General features: G+C 47.8%; 1 protein-coding gene across 2 annotated transcripts in view; it reads right to left on the minus strand.

Annotated features, from left to right (window-relative positions):
* Smoc2 (SPARC related modular calcium binding 2) overlaps positions 1–17,813 on the minus strand; it is a 126,700-nt gene extending 108,887 nt beyond the window's left edge. For both annotated transcript variants that reach the window (XM_021644017.2, XM_060373706.1), the window contains exon 1: positions 17,503–17,813. In XM_021644017.2, the coding sequence (XP_021499692.1) occupies positions 17,503–17,586 (84 nt within the window). In that variant the 5' untranslated portion in view covers positions 17,587–17,813. The remainder of the gene's footprint in view (positions 1–17,502) is intronic.
* Between the last annotated feature and the right edge of the window lie 768 nt (positions 17,814–18,581).

An 18,581-nucleotide genomic window follows, 5' to 3' on the forward strand; every position in this document is an offset into this window, starting at 1 on the left:
AACAAGGGAAGGATCCAGTTTTGGGGGCATCCTCCCACCTAACCAAGACTTCACCTGGATGCAACCCACAAAACACTGTGAAGCCGGCAGAAGAAAAAAAAAATGAGCTTTTTTTTTTAAACTACTAAGCAATAAGGCAATTTGCCCATAGCAGTAGAGCAGATTGTTTCCTCCATTCTGCAGACAATTTCTACAAACCTTTCCTCTTCCAGCTAATAGCACGTTAGTACAAATCTTTGGGTCTGTAAGGTATATCTTGTCTGGGCCATTTTATACAGCCTAGTAACTTTGTGGATTGTGCAAAATTATCTCTGAATTTTTTTTTTCTACTATGGTCAAGAACTTGAGAATAGAACCAGCCTAAAAAGTTTTAGGGGAAAAGGGACTCCACAAAATGGCTCCACGATCCTATTTATTGTTGAGTAGAAGAGAATATATAAACCAAGGGGACAATTCGCTTTGGGGTTTGAAAAAAAAAAAAAAAGAATATGTCAAATCTTTGGCAAAAGTGACAGTTCAGAAAAAGAAAAGAGACACAGGAACTTAGCAGGTCCCCACCTTTGATGGAGGGGAAAACCCTGGTAGGTGAGATCTGCTGGAGGAGTGAGGGCGCATGTGGAATGTGAGCTGTCTGATTTTGGAGCAGGGCTGTCCTGTGGTCCCCCAAGCCTCTGAGCCCTCTCCGAACCTTGGTCCACCTGGGTCCATATCTGTAGGCTTCATGTTGTAGAATCAGTGGATGGATAGTGTTGTGTGCCCAATGCGCCAAGTAAGTCCACACACAGTCTTGGAGTCCCCCTCCTGGCTCATCATACGGCCACTATTACTCACCCAAATGGTTTTCCTCAATATGAAGTGGTTGTGATTTGAATGAGAAATGTCCCCCATGAATTCATGTATTTAAACAGTGTTGAGGAAGGTTGTGAGATCTTTAGGAGGTGGAGCCTGGTTGGAGGAAGTGGATCACAGGGGCATAGCCAGGCCCCACTTCCTGTTCATGCTTCCTGAGTGGAGCTGCCTTATGGCCGGCCAGCCTGCAGCTCCTGTCACCTCGCCTTCCTACCTGATGCCATGTCTTCCCCATCGCGATGTCCCTCTGGACCTGTGTGCCACAACAGTGCTTTCTCCTTTAAGTTGCTTTTGTCAGGATATTTTTGTCATCACAACAAAAAAGTACCCAAGACTGGCTGTTCTGAGTGTGTTTCCATGGTGAGAGGATGAAGTCTCAATACTGAGAGAAATCTAGAAGCTGTCAAAGCATGACTATGGCACATGCAAAGACAATTTTAAAAGAGGGTCTGAACCGGTAGCACCGGCCTGAAACTCATTACATAGGCCAAGCTGTCCTTGAGCTCATGGAGGTCCACCTGCCTCTGCCTCCTAACTCTCAGGATTAAAGGCATGTACCATACCCAGACCCAGGGGGAAAAAAAATTAAGGAGCTATTTTTAAGGACTACAACATCATCAGGTCTGGATAGCTTTGGCATAAAGGAAACACTACAGCACTTGGATTTTGGGGTCTTGGGCATGGAGTACATGCTAACAGAAACCACAAAACTGATAACATCAAGCCAATTGCCCTCCTGATCCAAAAGTACTCCCTCCTTCCTACAGAAGTCCATCCCTTCTGCATAGGATAAACAAGAGCCATAGGCAAACTGATCTCTGGCAGATTCCAGGAGTATGGCATTGTTCTCAGTTAACGCTTCTAGAAGCCTCGAAGAGCAGGAGACACACTTCAGAACCCAAACTAGATCTCCATCAATGGTTTCCCCAACTGGAAGCTACCTCCTGTGTCCCAAGTGTCATGCCAGGACTCACTCGTGGTCCTCTGGAAGCATCCCAGAAGAAAGAGTAAAGGATTTTCTGTTTTTAACACATTTCAGGGACAGAAAAATGGGCACTACAGCACACTCAGCCATCTCCAAGTGGCCTAGAGACTCTTATGATATTTTGGTAAAGAATGTGACTGCTTTTTGCCCTTATCCTAAAAATCTGCCTGAGGCTAAACTGAAGGGTTTTGGATTAATGACACTGGCAGAGGAGATTTCAAGACGGCCTAGTATCAACTGTGCTGAGTGGTTATTAGTAATCATTTTTAAGCAGATCTATAATGGGGGAAAAAAAGCTGGACAAAGAGAAATACAAAATGTACAGTTTGAGGAGAAAAGGAGCACCAGGAAGTGAAATGGACATAAGTTCAGTGCTCAAAGAGATAAAAAGTTTAAAAAAAAAGTCCAATCCTAATGGAATAAAGGGAGTGGTGTGAGTAATATACCCTGCCCATTTTTGAAAAGGAATTGAAGGAAAGCTTGAACAGTGGAGGAAGCTATCAACAACAGAAAGCTGGTGCAAACAGAAGTGAATGGGAGGACCAACCTCCAGTCCCAACAAGCAGCAGAACTTGGCAGTTTCAGCCCCATGGCTCTGGCTTTAGAACCAAGACTACAAGAAAAGAGGTATCGAATCTCCCTTTCCTGTGCTAAGGAAGGCTACTGAGGACAAGCATGTTTCCGGGGGTTTCCTGACATGGAAGCTCAGAGGCCATTGCAGAAAGATTTGAGGGTGAAGCCTGGATTTTGCTGGAGATCCCAAGATGTTGGAGATGACAGGGCCATGGGTGACTGTCTAGGAGAGCTGCCAACAGGATGTGGAAACAGCATGGGAGAGAGAAGTGTGTCACAGGCAACAAGGCTGGAAGCCGTTGGAGATGTGACGAGCACTTTGACATTGGACATGGAGATGCAGAATTTGGAGCTTTCCCTGCTGGTTCTTGCTTTTGCTTTTGTCTAGTCTTTCCTCAGTATGCTCCATTTCCTCACTTTTGGGATGGTTATGTGTATTCTGTGCCATTGTATGTTGGAAGTATGTGGTTTGCTTTTATATTTTGATTTTACAGGGGTTTGCAGTAAGAAATTGTCTTGAGTCCCAGAAGAGACTTTGAATTTTGTCTTTTTAAACAGTATTGAGACTGTGATAGACCCTGGGGCTTAATACATTTTTGAAGTTGTGTTAATGCATTAATGAAGTTGAACTTAATGCATTTTTTTTGGCATTATGATATGGCTACCTGACTGTGGCAGCCAGGGAATGGGATATAGTGGTTTGAATAAGAATGACCCCCATAGGCTCATATAGGTGTAGCTTTGTTGGAGTAGGTGTAGCCTTGTTGGAGGAAGTGTATTGTTGGGGATGGGCTTCAAGGTTTCAAAAACACATGCCAGGTCTGGTCTATCTCTCTTCCTTCTGCCTGCCAATCAGGACATAGAACACTGAGCTACTTTTCCAGCACCATGTCTGTGTGCAGGCTGCCATGCTCCCTACCATGACAATAATGGAGTAAACCTCTGAAACCTTAAGCAAGCCTCAGTTAATTTTATTTTTTATTTTTAAGAATTGCTGTGGTCATGGGATGGCGATAATGTCTCTTCACAGCAATAGAACAGTGACTAAGACATCTGTTATCAGATTGACGGTAAGGAACGTGCTGGGAAGTTGACACAGAGCAATAAAAAGACACTCAGAGATTCTACCTCAGTATGTTTGCTTCAAAGGCAAGTACAAATTTCTAAGTTGTCCTACAAGCTATTTATAAAGGTACATTGTTTGCTTCCAAGTGGCTTCCTGGCATATCCAGTATGCAAGAAAGAGGTGCTACCCTGGGCCTGCTTATCTCTGTAGAAAATCATGGCCCCGGGGTATCTGAAGCCTTCCCACTCCTGATAATAAGCATCTAAATCAAAGCCAATACACAGTGAGGCTGATGATTTTTTTTTAAACATTTTCAGTTCTGATGAGTAAAGTTCCTGCCTTTTAACATATTTCCTCCCAAAATAATCCTGCCTAGGCACATAGATACCTTGAGTGTCTGAGGCTGCCCCTGGTTAAGGCCCGTGTTAAAGACGGCGGAACTGTATAGCCAGCAAACGGGTGCAGCAGATGGTAGACTAGGCCAAATGTGTGTCCAGTACCTGCCTCCCCATCACTGAGTGCTCCCAAATGTTCCCTTATCAAACAAAGGCACTGAGCAGACAAGTTGCTAAACCTTCTAGAGCCAGAGTGAACGAGGCCAACAAGACGGAGATTCATTCTCTCCTTTCATGTCTCCCGCCCCACAGGTATCCTCAGGTATAAGTAGTTAGTGTGACATACTCTGACTGTAACAATGCTTCTAAAACCACAGAGAAAAGCCTTGCAGAGACACTCCAAAATTGCTAGTGTTGGGAAGGCTGTGACAGGACAGACTATGATTTTGCAAAATGTCTGTTACATTATTGTATTACTTCTAAGACATCTTTGGATACCTCGTAATTCTAAACAAGTACCTGGAGGTTAGAGTTCAGGGGTGTACCTCAAGTCAGGGGTCCAGTAGTCAATTAAATGCGTGGGTCTCCAGAGTCCTGTCTGTAAGTTTGCACAAACAAAATTAACTGCTTCCATGTGTCAGCCAAAGCACATTCTATGTTTTAATCAGAAGGTCTTTGGGGGCTCAAAGATTGAGATTTCAGTGATAGACACTGTTCAGTCTAGATTGTTGAAGCCAGATGCCTACTATTGGAAAGAAATACCAACGATTCAGAGACAGGGGAGCCAGAAGAGGCTGTGCTGACCACCATGGCCTGGGCCTAGCCCAGCTCAGCCTCTGTCCTAGCTCTCAGTGAGGCCTGACTGTGTCTCCCAGGCAGACTCCAGCATTGTCTCTCACTAGCTCCCCCATCCTACACAGGCATGACCAATCTAAACCGCTCTCATGTCCTGAGAATCCCCTACAGATGTTGCAGGCGGATCCTTTCCAGGTTGTTCTGGGACCCAGTACTTCCTGCCTATGACCCAGATTCCTCCACACCAGTCCAGCAAGCCCGTGACCCTGACAGGAACATGTCTATAGAGTACTAGAGTGAGGTTTAGGCCCTGGCCCAAGCTCCTGACTCACAGCTTGTACTGGCTGTAATTTTCCCACCTCATTCATCAGGGCTAGGCACTCACTCATCCCATGACCCTGGTGTGTCATTTAATCCAGCTGTGTCTCGATGTTCTTGTCTGTAAGGTGGGTGTAATGAGAGTGCCCATTGTTTGGGATACAGTTAGATGCACCCACTGATGTGTAGGTGTGTAGGTAGAATTATCCACTCCTAGGGGTGCAGTAAGAAGCACCTGCCGCTGGGGGCGCAGTTAAGAGACCCCACTGCCTTGGGGTACAGTTAGTTTTGTATGCTATTAAGGATGACATTTATAGCACTCACGGCTAAGGTGTGGTGTTTTGAATGAGATGTCACTCATAATCTCAGGCATTTGAATAATTAGTCCCCAGTTTGGGTGCTATTTTGGAAGGCTGAGGAGGTGCGGCCTTGTTGGGGGAAGTTTATCAGTGGGGGTGAGGTTTGAGGTTTTAACAGCCGTGCGCCATTCCCGGTTCACTCTCTCTGCTTCCTGACTGTGGCTTAAGATGGGATTTCTTAGTTTGCTGCTCCAACCACCATGGCTGCCTGCCACCACACTTGCCCGCCAGGGGGGTATTTAATTCTTATCACGTTACGCCTGTAAATACAAATAAACCCTTCCTTTGTATGTAGCCTTGGTCATGGTGTTCCATCATACCAACAAAACTGCAACTAATACAGGTGGAGTTAGCTGCAGCTGCTGCTAGGGGCCCAGTTAAAGGTACTCACGGCGAGGGAAAACAGTGAAAATTAGAATATATAGATATACATATATGTGTATATATGAATCAATCATTTTAAACAGGGCCTGTAACACACCTGTCTTGTCAATGTGAGGTCTTGCCAACCTTCCCAAGAGTTAGAGATTTTGGAAAATGTCCAAAAAGCCCTTACTAGACTATGCATGGGAACATAGCATACAAGGGACCCACAGTGCCCATTTTATTGTAAGTAGAGCAGACTGCATTGAAATTGGACCCTCACCAGGGAAAGAAGGGCAGGAGGAGGAGTGAGGGAGGGAGGGAATAAAGCTTGCCCGCCGCTATCTGCTAAGAAGACGAGGAAAAAGAGACATAACCATTAGGTGTCCTGTCCCGGCTTCCCCTGAGCAACACCTGCTGAGCTTCTATCCAGAAGCCACATTGTCCCCAGAGTGAAGGAGAGCAAGGCCTGGTGTTGTGGGTGTGAAGCTATGTGGGAGACCCTAGTGTCTGTCACCAGCTCTCTTGCAGATCTCACGCCACTGGTTCTGTCTCACACGTAGGATTAGGACACGCTACTCTGCATAGTCACAAAAGACAGCTGCACGTCATTTTCTAATCACGGCACTGCCCTGTAGGGACCACAGAAAATGAGCTGGCTCGAGTAAGCCACCCGGAAGTGCTCGCTGTGGGCTGGGGGGGGTGAGCTAGCCCTGAGTGTGCACACCACAGAGGGGAAACCAGCATCAGCTTGGATGGGCACAGGGTGGAGCATCAGAACCGTTCTGTTCCCGACATCCTGCAGGATGCTGACCGGCCTCCTTCTGTCATAGCCACAGGCAGACCTGCGGGGGCAGCCCACGAAGAGCCTGTGGAAGCAGCGAGCATCCAAGACAGTTTCTGTCAGCTCCACCTCACTGTCTGTCATTCCTCACAGGGGACAACCTGCTTTTGACCCAGAGCTGAGCTCCACCACTCTCGCGGTTCAGGTCAAGCTGCTGCACATCCTAAGAGCTCTAGAGCCGTCTGCTGAAAAATTAGGAAATTGTGAGAGGATTCTTGTTTTTGTTTTAAGTTTAAAAGTTACTATTTTGGGCTCTGCATTAAATAGAAAGTCAGAAAGCATTTATGGAGGGAACGGTTGTTTGTTTAAGTGATTAAAACGTACAAATAAAAATAGAGGAACAGTTATGTCTTGGCTCTGAATCCATGTGTTAGTCAGATGTTTTGTTTCTATGACAAATACCTGAGAAAATAACTTTTCAAAGGAAAGGTTTGTTTTGGCTTATAGCTTCAGAGGTGTCACTCCCTGGTTCCTCGGGTGGTGTTGAGGCAGAACATAGCAGCCAAGAAGCAGAAAAAGAGGTAAGAAGTGTCGAGGAACATGGTATACCCTTGAAAGACATGTGCAAAATAGCCTCGTTCCTCCAGCCAGCCCTCATCATCTTCTAACAGCCCCTTCAGGGGAGCAAACCCAATCACCAGGCTAGGGTCTTCAGGGTTCAGACACACTCCAAAGTCCCTCAGCTCTACCCCTAACCTTGAGCCTTCAGGGCATCTTCAGATCCAAAGCAGAACAAACAGCCTGGCTCTAGGCTAGTTCACTTACCTTTCTCATATTCTCTGCATCAGACAGCTCTCAGCCTCTGCCTCGCCATCCTGTCCTGGGAGGTTATGATAACCTCACTGGTACTTACAAGACTCAACAGCAACTGAAGCCTAGCAGAGCACAGCTATAGGACAACAAGGGATCCGGCCGTAAGGGTAGAGGCAGGGCAGAAAGGGACTAAGAGTTTGCACACTGAGAAAAGCCTGGGAGATAAAATGATGGACTGGGACAGAGGGGAAACATGGTGGAATGGAAGGAAGGGGAAAGGAGGAAATAAAGGAGGGAGAGAAAGAATCCCTTCTCCTAAGGTGGCTTCTAGAATCAACGCAGCTAGACACCATGAAGGTATGCCTGGCACATTTGAAAAAAAAAAAAAAAGGAAGGAAAAAAGGGTGAAAATCAATAGAAATGCCAGAACAGTGACATAGCTTTGGGTGGGGGCATTAGTGTTTTTTAATATCCTTATCGTTTTTGGAAAAAACTGAAACATAAACGGATTTTGAGATCAGATGCCAATGAGTGGTCAGTAGGAATATGCCTAAGAGCACATTTCATCAGAGCACCTGCTCAGAGTGTATGTAACCAGAGGACCCTCCCAATAAGCACACAGGGGAGGAATCACACCCTGACACTGAGTGTGTGCCTCAGTGGCCCCGAGTTCAAGGCAAAAGGAAGAGTGTATCCAGCAAGAATATCTGTAAGGATATATTCGACTAAAAGATACAAGAATACATTCAAGAGAATGAAGAAATGGCTCAGGCTAAGGGAGAGTACTGCTGTTCCAGAGGACTCAAGTTCCTGCACCCCATCAGCCAGCTCACAACTGTCTGTAACTCCAACCCAAAGGGATGTCCCTGGCCACTGCCGGCTCTCTCTCTCTCTCTCTCTCTCTCTCTCTCTCTCTCCCTCTCGGTCTCAAGTATCTGTCTAATAAGGGTGTGACTCAAAGGAAGTAAAGCTGGTAGCTCACTTTCCCAAAGGATTTTCACCAAGCACAGGTGAACACTTGCTCAGCTGAAAGGAAACAAACATTTGCAAGGCTAGGCACAGAGCGGTGCTTTGCAGTAGTTATTGTTCTTCTGTTCCAGGTTAAAATCATAAAAAATGTTACATTTTAGAGCTTTATCGTGAAGAGCACAGATATAAATTAATTTAGCAAATGAAAGAACTCTGGTCTTGCTTTCAAATTAATGGGGTAATTAAGTCGTCAACAGAAACAAAACAGTAAACTCAGGATGTGCCCAGCCTCCTGTTCCTTCCTCCAACCCCCAAGTTTGTTTTAAAGCCGAACTTCTACCCCTAGATGATATTTGGGTAATGACATTGAGTTTAACATGAATGCCCCAGATTTCTAAATAAAGCTTTTAGAAACATGCTCTTTAACTCCCTCCCTTGGGATTTTGTACCATGAGTTAAATGTCTAAGACTGGAAAGGTGGAGCTTGGGCTAGGTGTGGGACCAGACTGTGGTGGGGACCCCAGCCTCACCTTCAGCCCCTCTGAAAGACAGAGCTCGCACCCTTGGGCTCCCTCCTGTGGCAGATTCGGGAAACATTCGAAGCATCTTCCAAAGGGTGGAGGGGTAGGCTGGTGCTGCCCAGTGATTGCACCTGGATGTCTCCGGGAGGGTGAAAGGGTGGGAGAGAAGCCAAGAGTACAGAAAGGGAATGCACAGCTCCACCCGGATTGTGTCTATGAATAGAAAGATCTGTCTTTGGCAACTCTACCCAAAAGATAAACCTTTTAAGAGTGAAGCGATGATTGGCACAACACCTATCGGTGTATCCGCTCAAGAAAGAACATGAGCATGTATGTTCAGATCATAGCTATGCTCACTTTCCTTACCCTCAGGGGCTTTCAAACCTCCAAGCTCCACACAGCTGGGACATACATTGATAGTCATCTGGTGAGATGATGAGGGCAAGGGAGACACTACCTGGAAGTGCTCAGAAAGCTGAGAGAACAGTACAGGGTGCAAAAAGTTATGAGTGAGGGCATCTTAATCCCATGCGTGAAAGGCTACGTGCTTTTACTCAGAAGGGGGAAGGGGTATGAGATATGGTGTCCGGGAAGGAAACTGCCCACGTGAGGAGGGCTGAAATCACAAGCCTCCAGCTGATCGCACAGCCTCAACCATGGTGTGAGTCCCCTACCTAGTAGCCTAGTGCAACTTGGGGATCCAGCTTAGCATTCTGTCAGTGACCATAGCTGAATCATGGGGAAGGCTGGAGGCTACGGTTCTCCGGGTCTCCTGAGGCTTTTTCCAGGGACAATGACTAAGCAGCAAATGGAAACTGTCTGAGCCTCACCTGGTGGCATGAGTCTGAACAAACACAGCCCAGGGGCTAAGGAAGCTCCCTCTACATGAGGACACAAGAGCACACCACATGTGTCTCATCAGAAGGTTATTTCCAGCCCGAAATAAGGCATCCAAGTACAAATGCCGGCAAACAGCAATGATAAAGCTCCCTGGGACAGCGAAGGTCTGCAAACAGAAACAGCTGAGGGTAGACTGGTTAGAATCTCAAATCATTAGGAATATTAGCCAGCCGCCAGCATCTGCCATAGTTCAAGACTGTGTTTATGACAACGAATTGTGACACACTTGTCTGATGGGTGGTCACGTGTTTTAGATGGCTAGTAACCCCTCTGTGGGGTGGGGGTGGGGGGTAGGGAAAACCAGTAAAGGTCACTGTCCCACACTGAGCACTGAGAACCACAGTGTCGGCTCCTCGTAGAGCCAACACAAATCCGTCTACCCCTGACAACAGACACTGGGTCTGAGGAGACAGGGTTAGCAATACTGTGGCCCTGTACAGCCCATCTCCTTTCAACACTGGAAGGAGCAAACAGTTCTCGAAGAAAAAGAAATGGTGTCAGTTCTTGGTGACGGACGAGCAGGCAAAGTTCTGAGGTTACAGATTCTGGCCCTGCACTGGAATCAAAGTCTCTGTAACACCCCTGCAGGCAACTCCAGATGGGGTGTCAAGGGAAGGCACCCTGCCATGCATTTAGCCCCACGATTCGAGAAGGAGAAAGGGTTCAGTGTCTCACCCCCTGTAAAATGTCCTGTGCGCTCACTCACTGAAAGAGGAAACAGGCCTGGCTACGACTGTCCTAAAAAAACAAAAGGCCTGTGATCCACAGATCTGGTTTCTTCTATAGTAGGATCCCCTCATTCCTTCCTTCCTCTCTCTCTCTCTCTCTCTCTCTCTCACCCGTTTTAAGAGCTGAATTCCTCTAAAAGAAGGTGAAGTGATAGTGTGTACCCTGTAATGCCTTGTCCCTTCAGAAGCAGGATGAACAGGGCACTGTTCCAGCCAGAACGACAGGAATACTCCCTGTCAATTCATTTTCCTGTGTATGAAACAGCCACCCGAAAGCAGACTTATTACCATGTAATAAGTCTGTACTGTACTGTACTGTACAGCCACCCGAAAGTCTGTACTGTAACAGCCACCCGAAAGCAGACTTATTACCATGCTTGGTTGGACTCTTTGACACAGAGGTATGATGGAATGGTACAACATTCATCTCACACTCCTGTCAATCTCGGGAAAACACACACACACACACACACACAGCTTCAGGGAGCAGCTTCCACACACAGGAAGCGCCATTGCCTAGAACCCCAAACCATAAACACATGATAAACTCTTCCCCCTCCTCCTTCATGGCACCACCAGAAGGTAGAAGAAAGTCACTTCCCAGAAGCTAACACCTCTGTGTGTGTGCATGCTCACAAACAGATAGTCGAGTCTGTGTGCATGTTTGTGTGTGCAGACGATCGTGGGTGGGTGGGTGGGTGGGTGAGTATACACGTGTCTGTGTAGAGATAGGGGTCAAAGGACAACTTTGGATGTCACTCATCAGGTGCCATTTGTCTTTGTACATTTGAAACTGGTTTCATACTGGCCTGGAGGTCACCACCTAGGCGAGGCTGACAGGTTAGCAAGTCCCGGAGATCGGACTGCCTCTGTCTCTCCTGCGCCTTGAGCCTCTAAGTGCATGCGGCTGCATTTAAAAACATGAGTTCTTAGAATCACACTTGCAAAGTTTTCACACTTGCAAGGCAAACACTTTACCAAATGAGCAACCTCCCCAGACCTCAAAAGCCAAATTTTAAGATATTTAAATCGTTTTCAGTTAATTAAATCTGAAGTTATTTTCTAGGTTATGAGCATAGATGGAATTTTCTTCATTACTGTAAAATCTCTATTTATTTATTTATTTATTTATTTATTGGGTTGTTTTAGACACAGAGTTTCTCTGTGTAGGTAGCCCTGGCTGTCCTGGAACTTGATCTGTAGACCAGGCTGGCCTTGAACTCAGAGGTATGCCTGCCTCTGCCTCCCAAGTTCTGGAATGAAAGGCATGTGCCACACCCGATGCTGTGAAATCTCAATTTCATATCAAAATGGTCATCAGTAGAGATGACTATATTCTTTTACTTGATCTCTGATGTAAAGAAAGATACATAATGGGTGCATAAAAGTGAGACATGTCTGTGCCAAGGGCTCTCCATACTTTAATATGTTGCTCTTGATCTGAGAACCATCTGGTGCAGAAAGCAAAGGGTGTGTGTGTGTAGGAAACCCTCAGAGACCAAGACAGAAGCAGGATCTCATGAGGCAAAGACAAGCCCAGAGAATGGGAAAAGGATTGGGTATGAAATCTTGAACACCGGGGATGGGGTTTTAGCTGTGTAGTGTATCTATAACAGCGCATAAATAAAGTGACGAGGTTGGAAACGACTCAGAAAGATCTGTCTACCAAACACAGAGATGCTCCTTACCTCAGGCATTCACAGCCTTGCTGCCCTCAAGCTAAAAGGTATTCTGGGAACGAGAGTCACCTGCCCACTAACCCAACAGCACACACTCCCGCTGTTGCTCAGAGCGCTGCCAACACATCTGCTAGTTTTTTGAGTTTCTCCTGAAAGCATAGAAGCTGGCAGGAGTGCACACACCTATGTGGCCAGAGATCCGTGGTCAGCATCGTCCTCCTGGGGCCAAAAGGAGGGCTTCTGAATCCAGCTCAGAGAGAGCTACTGTGCCGTGTGAACAAGTTTGTTTGCTCTTAATGGCAGGGTTTCTCTGTATAGCTCTGGCTGTCCTGAAAGTCATGCTGTAGGCTTTCAGGACCCGGCCCTCACTATCATCAACTGATCACCGGTTCTTTTGCACAGATGCATGAGGGTCTCAGCCTAGAGAAAACTTTTTTTTTTCTGGTCCTTTGTGACAGCATATGATCTGACCAGAATAAGCAATGTCCTGAAACATCTGACAATTGTCTTACACTCAAGAATCCATCTGGAGCTCCAAGTGGATTCCTTGTTGCTATTGCCTTGAATACTGGGTCTTAAAGATAAAACCCCCAAATCTGCAGGGGAATCTTTCATGTGCCAATTGCATTCTTGGTTGTTGCCAACAAACTTACAGACTTGTGTCCTAAGCAGTGACTATAATCATAACTCCAGAACAGGCACAAAATTGCCCTAGTGGAGAGGCACTCACTAGCATGTTTGGACTTCTGAGTGACCTCTGCCTCCACCAGCCCTCCAGAATCCTCCATGTTTATAGAGATCGTTCCTAACAATGACAAGAATCTTCCCTGTCAGTGTCAGGTCCTGGGGATGAGAGGAGCTTGGTATCCCTCCCTGCTGAGAGGCTCCCAGTCCACCGACACCAGCTCAGGAACATAGGACTGTGGCTGTGAAGTACAGAAATGAACTGAGAACTCCCTTCAGTGAGGGGCAGGAGGAAAAAGTAACAGAATGACTACGGGTTGGTGAAGGAGAATCAAAAGACCTCAAATGTAACTGTGGCAAGAGGAGAATGGAGGGAGAACATGAAGCCAAGAGCAAAAAGAAAGAGATGCATTGATCAGGGAGAGAGAGAGAGAGAGAGAGCTTGCATCTGCATGTACCCTATGCAGTATTACTGTAAGCCACCCTGTGTTCAACACAATAAAAATATGAATATATTCGTGTTTCATCACAGTGAGGTCATCCTGTGACGGTCTGAGTGTTGAAAATCTAGTTTATTTGGACAGATACTATAGTATAAAATTCCCATTTACAATTCCTTCTTAAATCTAAAATATAAATGTGAGTTGACATTTTACTCCATGCTATTTATTTGTGTTGAATTACAATCTTTGCTTTTTGATTTTCAGCCTGGGACTATAAAACCACAGAAGAATGTACCCATGATTCTCACTTGGAGTAATTTGATTTTTGTCCATGTGAAATTAGAATTCAATGAAACATTGACTCGTGTTCTGAAACGTTTCTTCACGTGGGATATGGCCTAATATTTTATATGTGCGTGGACATCCAAAGTCTGAAGACACACAATTACTGACAGATCGCGTCTCCCTACCTGACCCCACACAGAGGTGGCCATTTCATCTTCTGTAAATGAACTCATCCACAAAGAGAAAATATCTCTTCAATTTTCTTCTCTAACTTTAAAGTACTAATGGAATTTCCTCGTTGTAAGTTTGTGCTTGTATATATAGAATCATATGTCTTTTCGTATATTTTTTAACCCAACCAGTAAACATTCCATTTCACTTCCAACCCCACAAGCCACAGCCAGTCTTTATGGCCTCACCATTCTGTAGTTCTGGCTGGTCACAAGGGTACATGGAATGTAAGATCCCTTAAACCTCTGAGCCTTGGTAACCAGGCTTAATCAAGCTTGAATTTATTCAAGATCTTCATTTCAAATCAGAGCTAAATATTTGGGTTTAGACATCATATAGATGAGTTTTTAGTAGGAAAAATTGTCTTTAATCCTCTCATCCTTCATCACCTTCGGATTCTGTCATCTATCTTCTCTGGGGAACAGACGCCTTCTCAGAGCGCCAGAGTGTCAGAGATAGTCAAAATGTGTGGCCAGAAGAAATGTGATCACTTTATTGACTATCCAGACTGAGGGACACAGTGTCACAGCAGCATGGCCCATACACTCTACTCCACCATCATTCAAGTGCAGGAGGGAACAGGACGATCAACAGTAGATTGTATCATGGACTAATCATCAGTGATGCTCTTCTGAATCCACATGTGCAAAATGTTATCTTCCCATCACTCTGCTTCCCTTCAAAGACCCAAGTTGAAGAACACGAAGCACATAGCAAAATGCCCCCTGCTTACTGGAAAGACTGCCAACATCCGTGCACAACCAGGCCATGCAAAGGGCAGCAAAATCCAGAGGCTGGCTCTGTACGTGCACACCTCCTCCCCATGAGGTGAATCAGTTTACCCCTTTCTAGAAGAAATGGACACGACAAAAGGAGGCAGAGAACATGGTCTTCCCATCTGCTTGGACAGCCCACATGATTTGTCTCAACTAAGCCAAGCAAGAAATCTGCGCCAACAGTCCTAATATCCAAACACCCCTTAAAGACGTTACAGGGTGTAAGCTGGTGGCTATAGTTTCTAAAACTCTTTTCCACGGGCCAACAGCATAATCTGGATTGGGGGATGAGCATGGCATGGGTGCATCAATGTTAGCTTTAACCCTCAGGTCATACTAGGTAGTCTTCACCCCCATTCTATAGGTAAGACCATAAGATCATACACCCATCAAGAAAGGACCCGTCCCCCACACAGCACCATGAATGACTATGAATTCTACACACTGTCATGGACAGAGAGTCCTATGTACTTTGATTAATTGAGTACCATACACCCTTAAGAACTGAGTCCCAAATGATGGGCAATTTGGTCTACTTGTAGGTTCCTTAGCAAGGGGAGTGAGGGCTGTTACTGACATGGACTCTGTTGCATGCTTTTCAATTACTTCTCCCTGGTAGGGATGCCTCCCCCGGCCACTGTGGAAGAGGATGAGCTCAGTCCTGATGCGACTTGCAGTGCTGGGGTGGGTTGGTGGGGAGTCTTTCCTGAGGGCTAAAGGAATGGAGAGGGGTGAAGAGGGAGGAGGGGGGGAAGGGGGGATTGTGAGTGGGGTGTAAAGTGAACGACTAGATAAATAAAGTTAAAAGTTAAAAAAAAGAAGAACTGAGTCTCACACACCCCTACAGACTAACACATCTGTTGTTTACTAAAGGCAGAATGTAAACTTTGCACAGAGGAGGCCATTCTTTAGGTTAGTCTTCAGGAACCCAACAGTCTTCAACTAACAGAAGTTAACTTGAAAAGAGATTAGCACCACAGAAAAATCCAGAACATTTAGCATTTCCCAGAGATTAACAGCACAAACTTCAATTACATCTTAAGTACTTTCTATTGCAACCACAGTCATAATTTTCTAGATTGGGAGTGAGGGGAGAAGAGTCATGACAAATAGTTAATAGCTTTAAATATTTCTCCTGGATGCAAAAGAAACAGCATTTTATGTGATTTTAAGACAAAGTGTTCTTGGGGAGTGTGGTAAATGGGGCACTTCCTGTATGGTGTAAGACCAACTCCCAGCTTCATCTAAGGGACCCCACAAGCATCTGGCAACCATGGAGCCCACGAAAACCTTGCAACAGGAGACAAAGAGTGAGAGCTTGAAAGCAAGATGCTTCCAGAAGGGGTGGGACAAGAGAAGAAAATCTTAAGAGTTTTAAACTATCCTGATTACCAATGTATCTTCACACATACACACACACACACACACACACACACACACATCCTATGCAGAGAGAGAGACAAAGACAGAGACAGACAGACAGAAAGACAGAGAGACAGCACAACTCAGCATGGGGGGGGAAGACAAGTCTATTCTGGTACTTTTAGAAAATGCATGGTGACTGCAGTAGGCTGCAGCTTAGAGCTTAGATAGATGGTGCTAAGATCTCCTTTTGAGAACTGGCCTGTTTTCCTTCGGACTTTAATATACTAGAAGTATGTGGGTGAACTCTGTACATACGTGCACATCTGTCCACACATGCACACATCCATATATGAATGCATACATGTAGTCCTTCAGGCTCCTTTGGGTAAGGCAAGATTGAGTGAGTGAAAACTCCCTCCGGCTTCCAGCTATGGTTCTAATCTATCAGTCACTCATGAGACACAAGGCAGGGCCCTAGGACTGCCCCAGAAGAATTTTAGGTATGAACAATGAACTCACTCAATCTTCCCCCTTCAAGCTGCTGAAAAAAACAGAGAAAGAAAGGGAAAGAAAAGGCAGCAGGCTGGCCAGCTTGCCTCAGTTTTGCAGCCCTGTTTTGTTTTGTTTTGTTTTGTTTTGTTTTGTTTTTTCGTAGGATGAGCCCCCTCCCCAGGACGCTGACCTGCAACCCTCCTCTCTCCACCGGGGCTTGCTCACCACCTTACTGTTTCCTCGAGCACTTGTTCAAAAACATATTTAAGTGAATGCTTTCATTTCTGCATTAATTATGGGCTCCCTAACGCACCGTCCGCATAAGGGCTGCCCGCTGGGCTCTGCAGACGCGGGCCTGGCGCAGTGGCCGCGGTTGTGCTGGCCTGAGGTGTACACACTCAGCCCCCATTGACCGCGCGGCTTCTGGCACCTCACCTCGCCTTGGCATAGCCAGTACGGCAACTAAGAGACAAACTTTGAGCGGTCAACTGCAGTGCCACAGGCGCTCGGGAGCGCGCCCTGGCGCACACAGCATCCTGTCCCTGAGGAGAGGACCCAGGAGACCAGGGACGCTCCTCTGTGCCTCCTGTGCCTCAGATTGTTCCTGCTCTGTGAGTTCTTCAACAACAATAACAAAAAGTGCTCAATATCATATCTGCCGCCGCCGCTGCTGCTGCTGCTGCTGCTGCTTCTTGGGCTCCATTAAGACTCTCTGCTTCGCTCCGCCACAAATGGAGCCATGGGCTGCCGCCCATTTCCCCCAAAAAAGGGAGAACATTGGGTCTTCTTGGCACCCGAGCTGAAGACTGCCCACTCCCTAACGCTAGGCTGGGTCAGCGTTGGCACGGTGGGCGCGCAGTCCGGCGAGTTCGCCCTGAGACAGCTGAGGGGCATCGGTAGCCCAGATCCTTGTTCCGGTGTCGCCCCTTCCCATCCCCAGTGGAGGACTCCGGGCATGCCCGGGTGCTAACTCCCTTCCATCCTAGGCTGGTAGGAACCGCAGAGCCCTTCACATCCGAGCATCTACCGACCCTGGACCCTCAGACCACACCTCTGTACTGTCCCCGACCCACCTGTCGGAGCTCGCCGGGCCACCTGCGCCTGGAACCTTGTTCCGGGGAGGGAGGGGTGCGTGGGTTCCGAGCGAGGGACGCCGGAGGAAAGCCGGGGACGCGCCGGGGGTACTCACCGTGAGCGCCGAGAACTTCTGCGCGGGCGCCGGCGGCAGCAGCGCGGCGAGCAGCGGCAGCCAGCACAGCCGTGGCGGCAGCATGGTGACGGTGCAGGGGACCGGGGGAGGCAGGCGCTCCGAGCGCTGCTGCGCCCTGGCGCGCGGCGGGGACCCGGGGTGCGAGCGAGCGAGCGAGGGAGCGAGGGCGCGCGCGGGGGGGCCGGCTGGCTGGGGCTGCTCCGCCGTCCTGCGGCCGCTGCCTGGACACCGCACGGCCGCTCCAGCTGCGCTCCGGCCGGCGCTCCCCGAGCTCTGCCGTTACCCCGGCTGCTGTCAAATAGCCCCGGCTGCCCGGGATCCTCCCCTCCCGCCCTCTCCGCCCTCCCGCCCGCAGATCTCCTCCCCCGGCCCCACCTCCCTCGGCCACCGCGCCCGCGCAGGGGCCGCCCGGCGCGCAAGGTTGCGAAGTAGACGGCCAGGGCTACCGGGACGGGCAAGCGCGTGGCAGTGCTGTTTGTGCACCCCTCCTGCACAGTGAAAGCGAGGGCACGCCTCACAGGTGTGCACGCGAGCCCAGGCTCCCGAAAGCGTACTGTTTCCCGCCCTCGTACCCTGGGGCTCCTGCTGTCCTTGCCTTGCCTGGTCCCCGCAGCCGGTCTCCCGGGGCTTTGCATTCACCGGAAAGCAGCCCTCTGAGACACTGACTGGCCGGTGAGTGCCTCCACTTAGGGCCTCCGAGGGCACCGCGAAGTCCTGCATCTTTGAGCAGGTTCACCATGAGGGCGGGAGGGATTTGGACACAGATCTGTGAGGCAGATGGCTTCCTTGCGCAGCCGGGCAAACTTGGAAGAAGGTGAGCGCGCACATTGGTTTGGCCGCTTCAGACAGCTTGGGTGAGCGGTTCAGGTATTCCGCAACAAGTATGGTTGGAGCAGGCTGTTGACTGGGATGGAAACCCGGGGGGGGGGGGGGGTATTGTGCACACCAGGTTCTGCAAAAAGGACAGCATTGCTGAAATAGTTTAACCTTGGCCGGTTGCTTCACAGGAAAAGGCCCTAATTCTACCTCACACAGAAAGCCAACAGGGAAGAACAAAG

Source organism: Meriones unguiculatus, chromosome 20 (genome assembly GCF_030254825.1).
Source record: "Meriones unguiculatus strain TT.TT164.6M chromosome 20, Bangor_MerUng_6.1, whole genome shotgun sequence".
NCBI lineage: Eukaryota > Metazoa > Chordata > Mammalia > Rodentia > Muridae > Meriones > Meriones unguiculatus.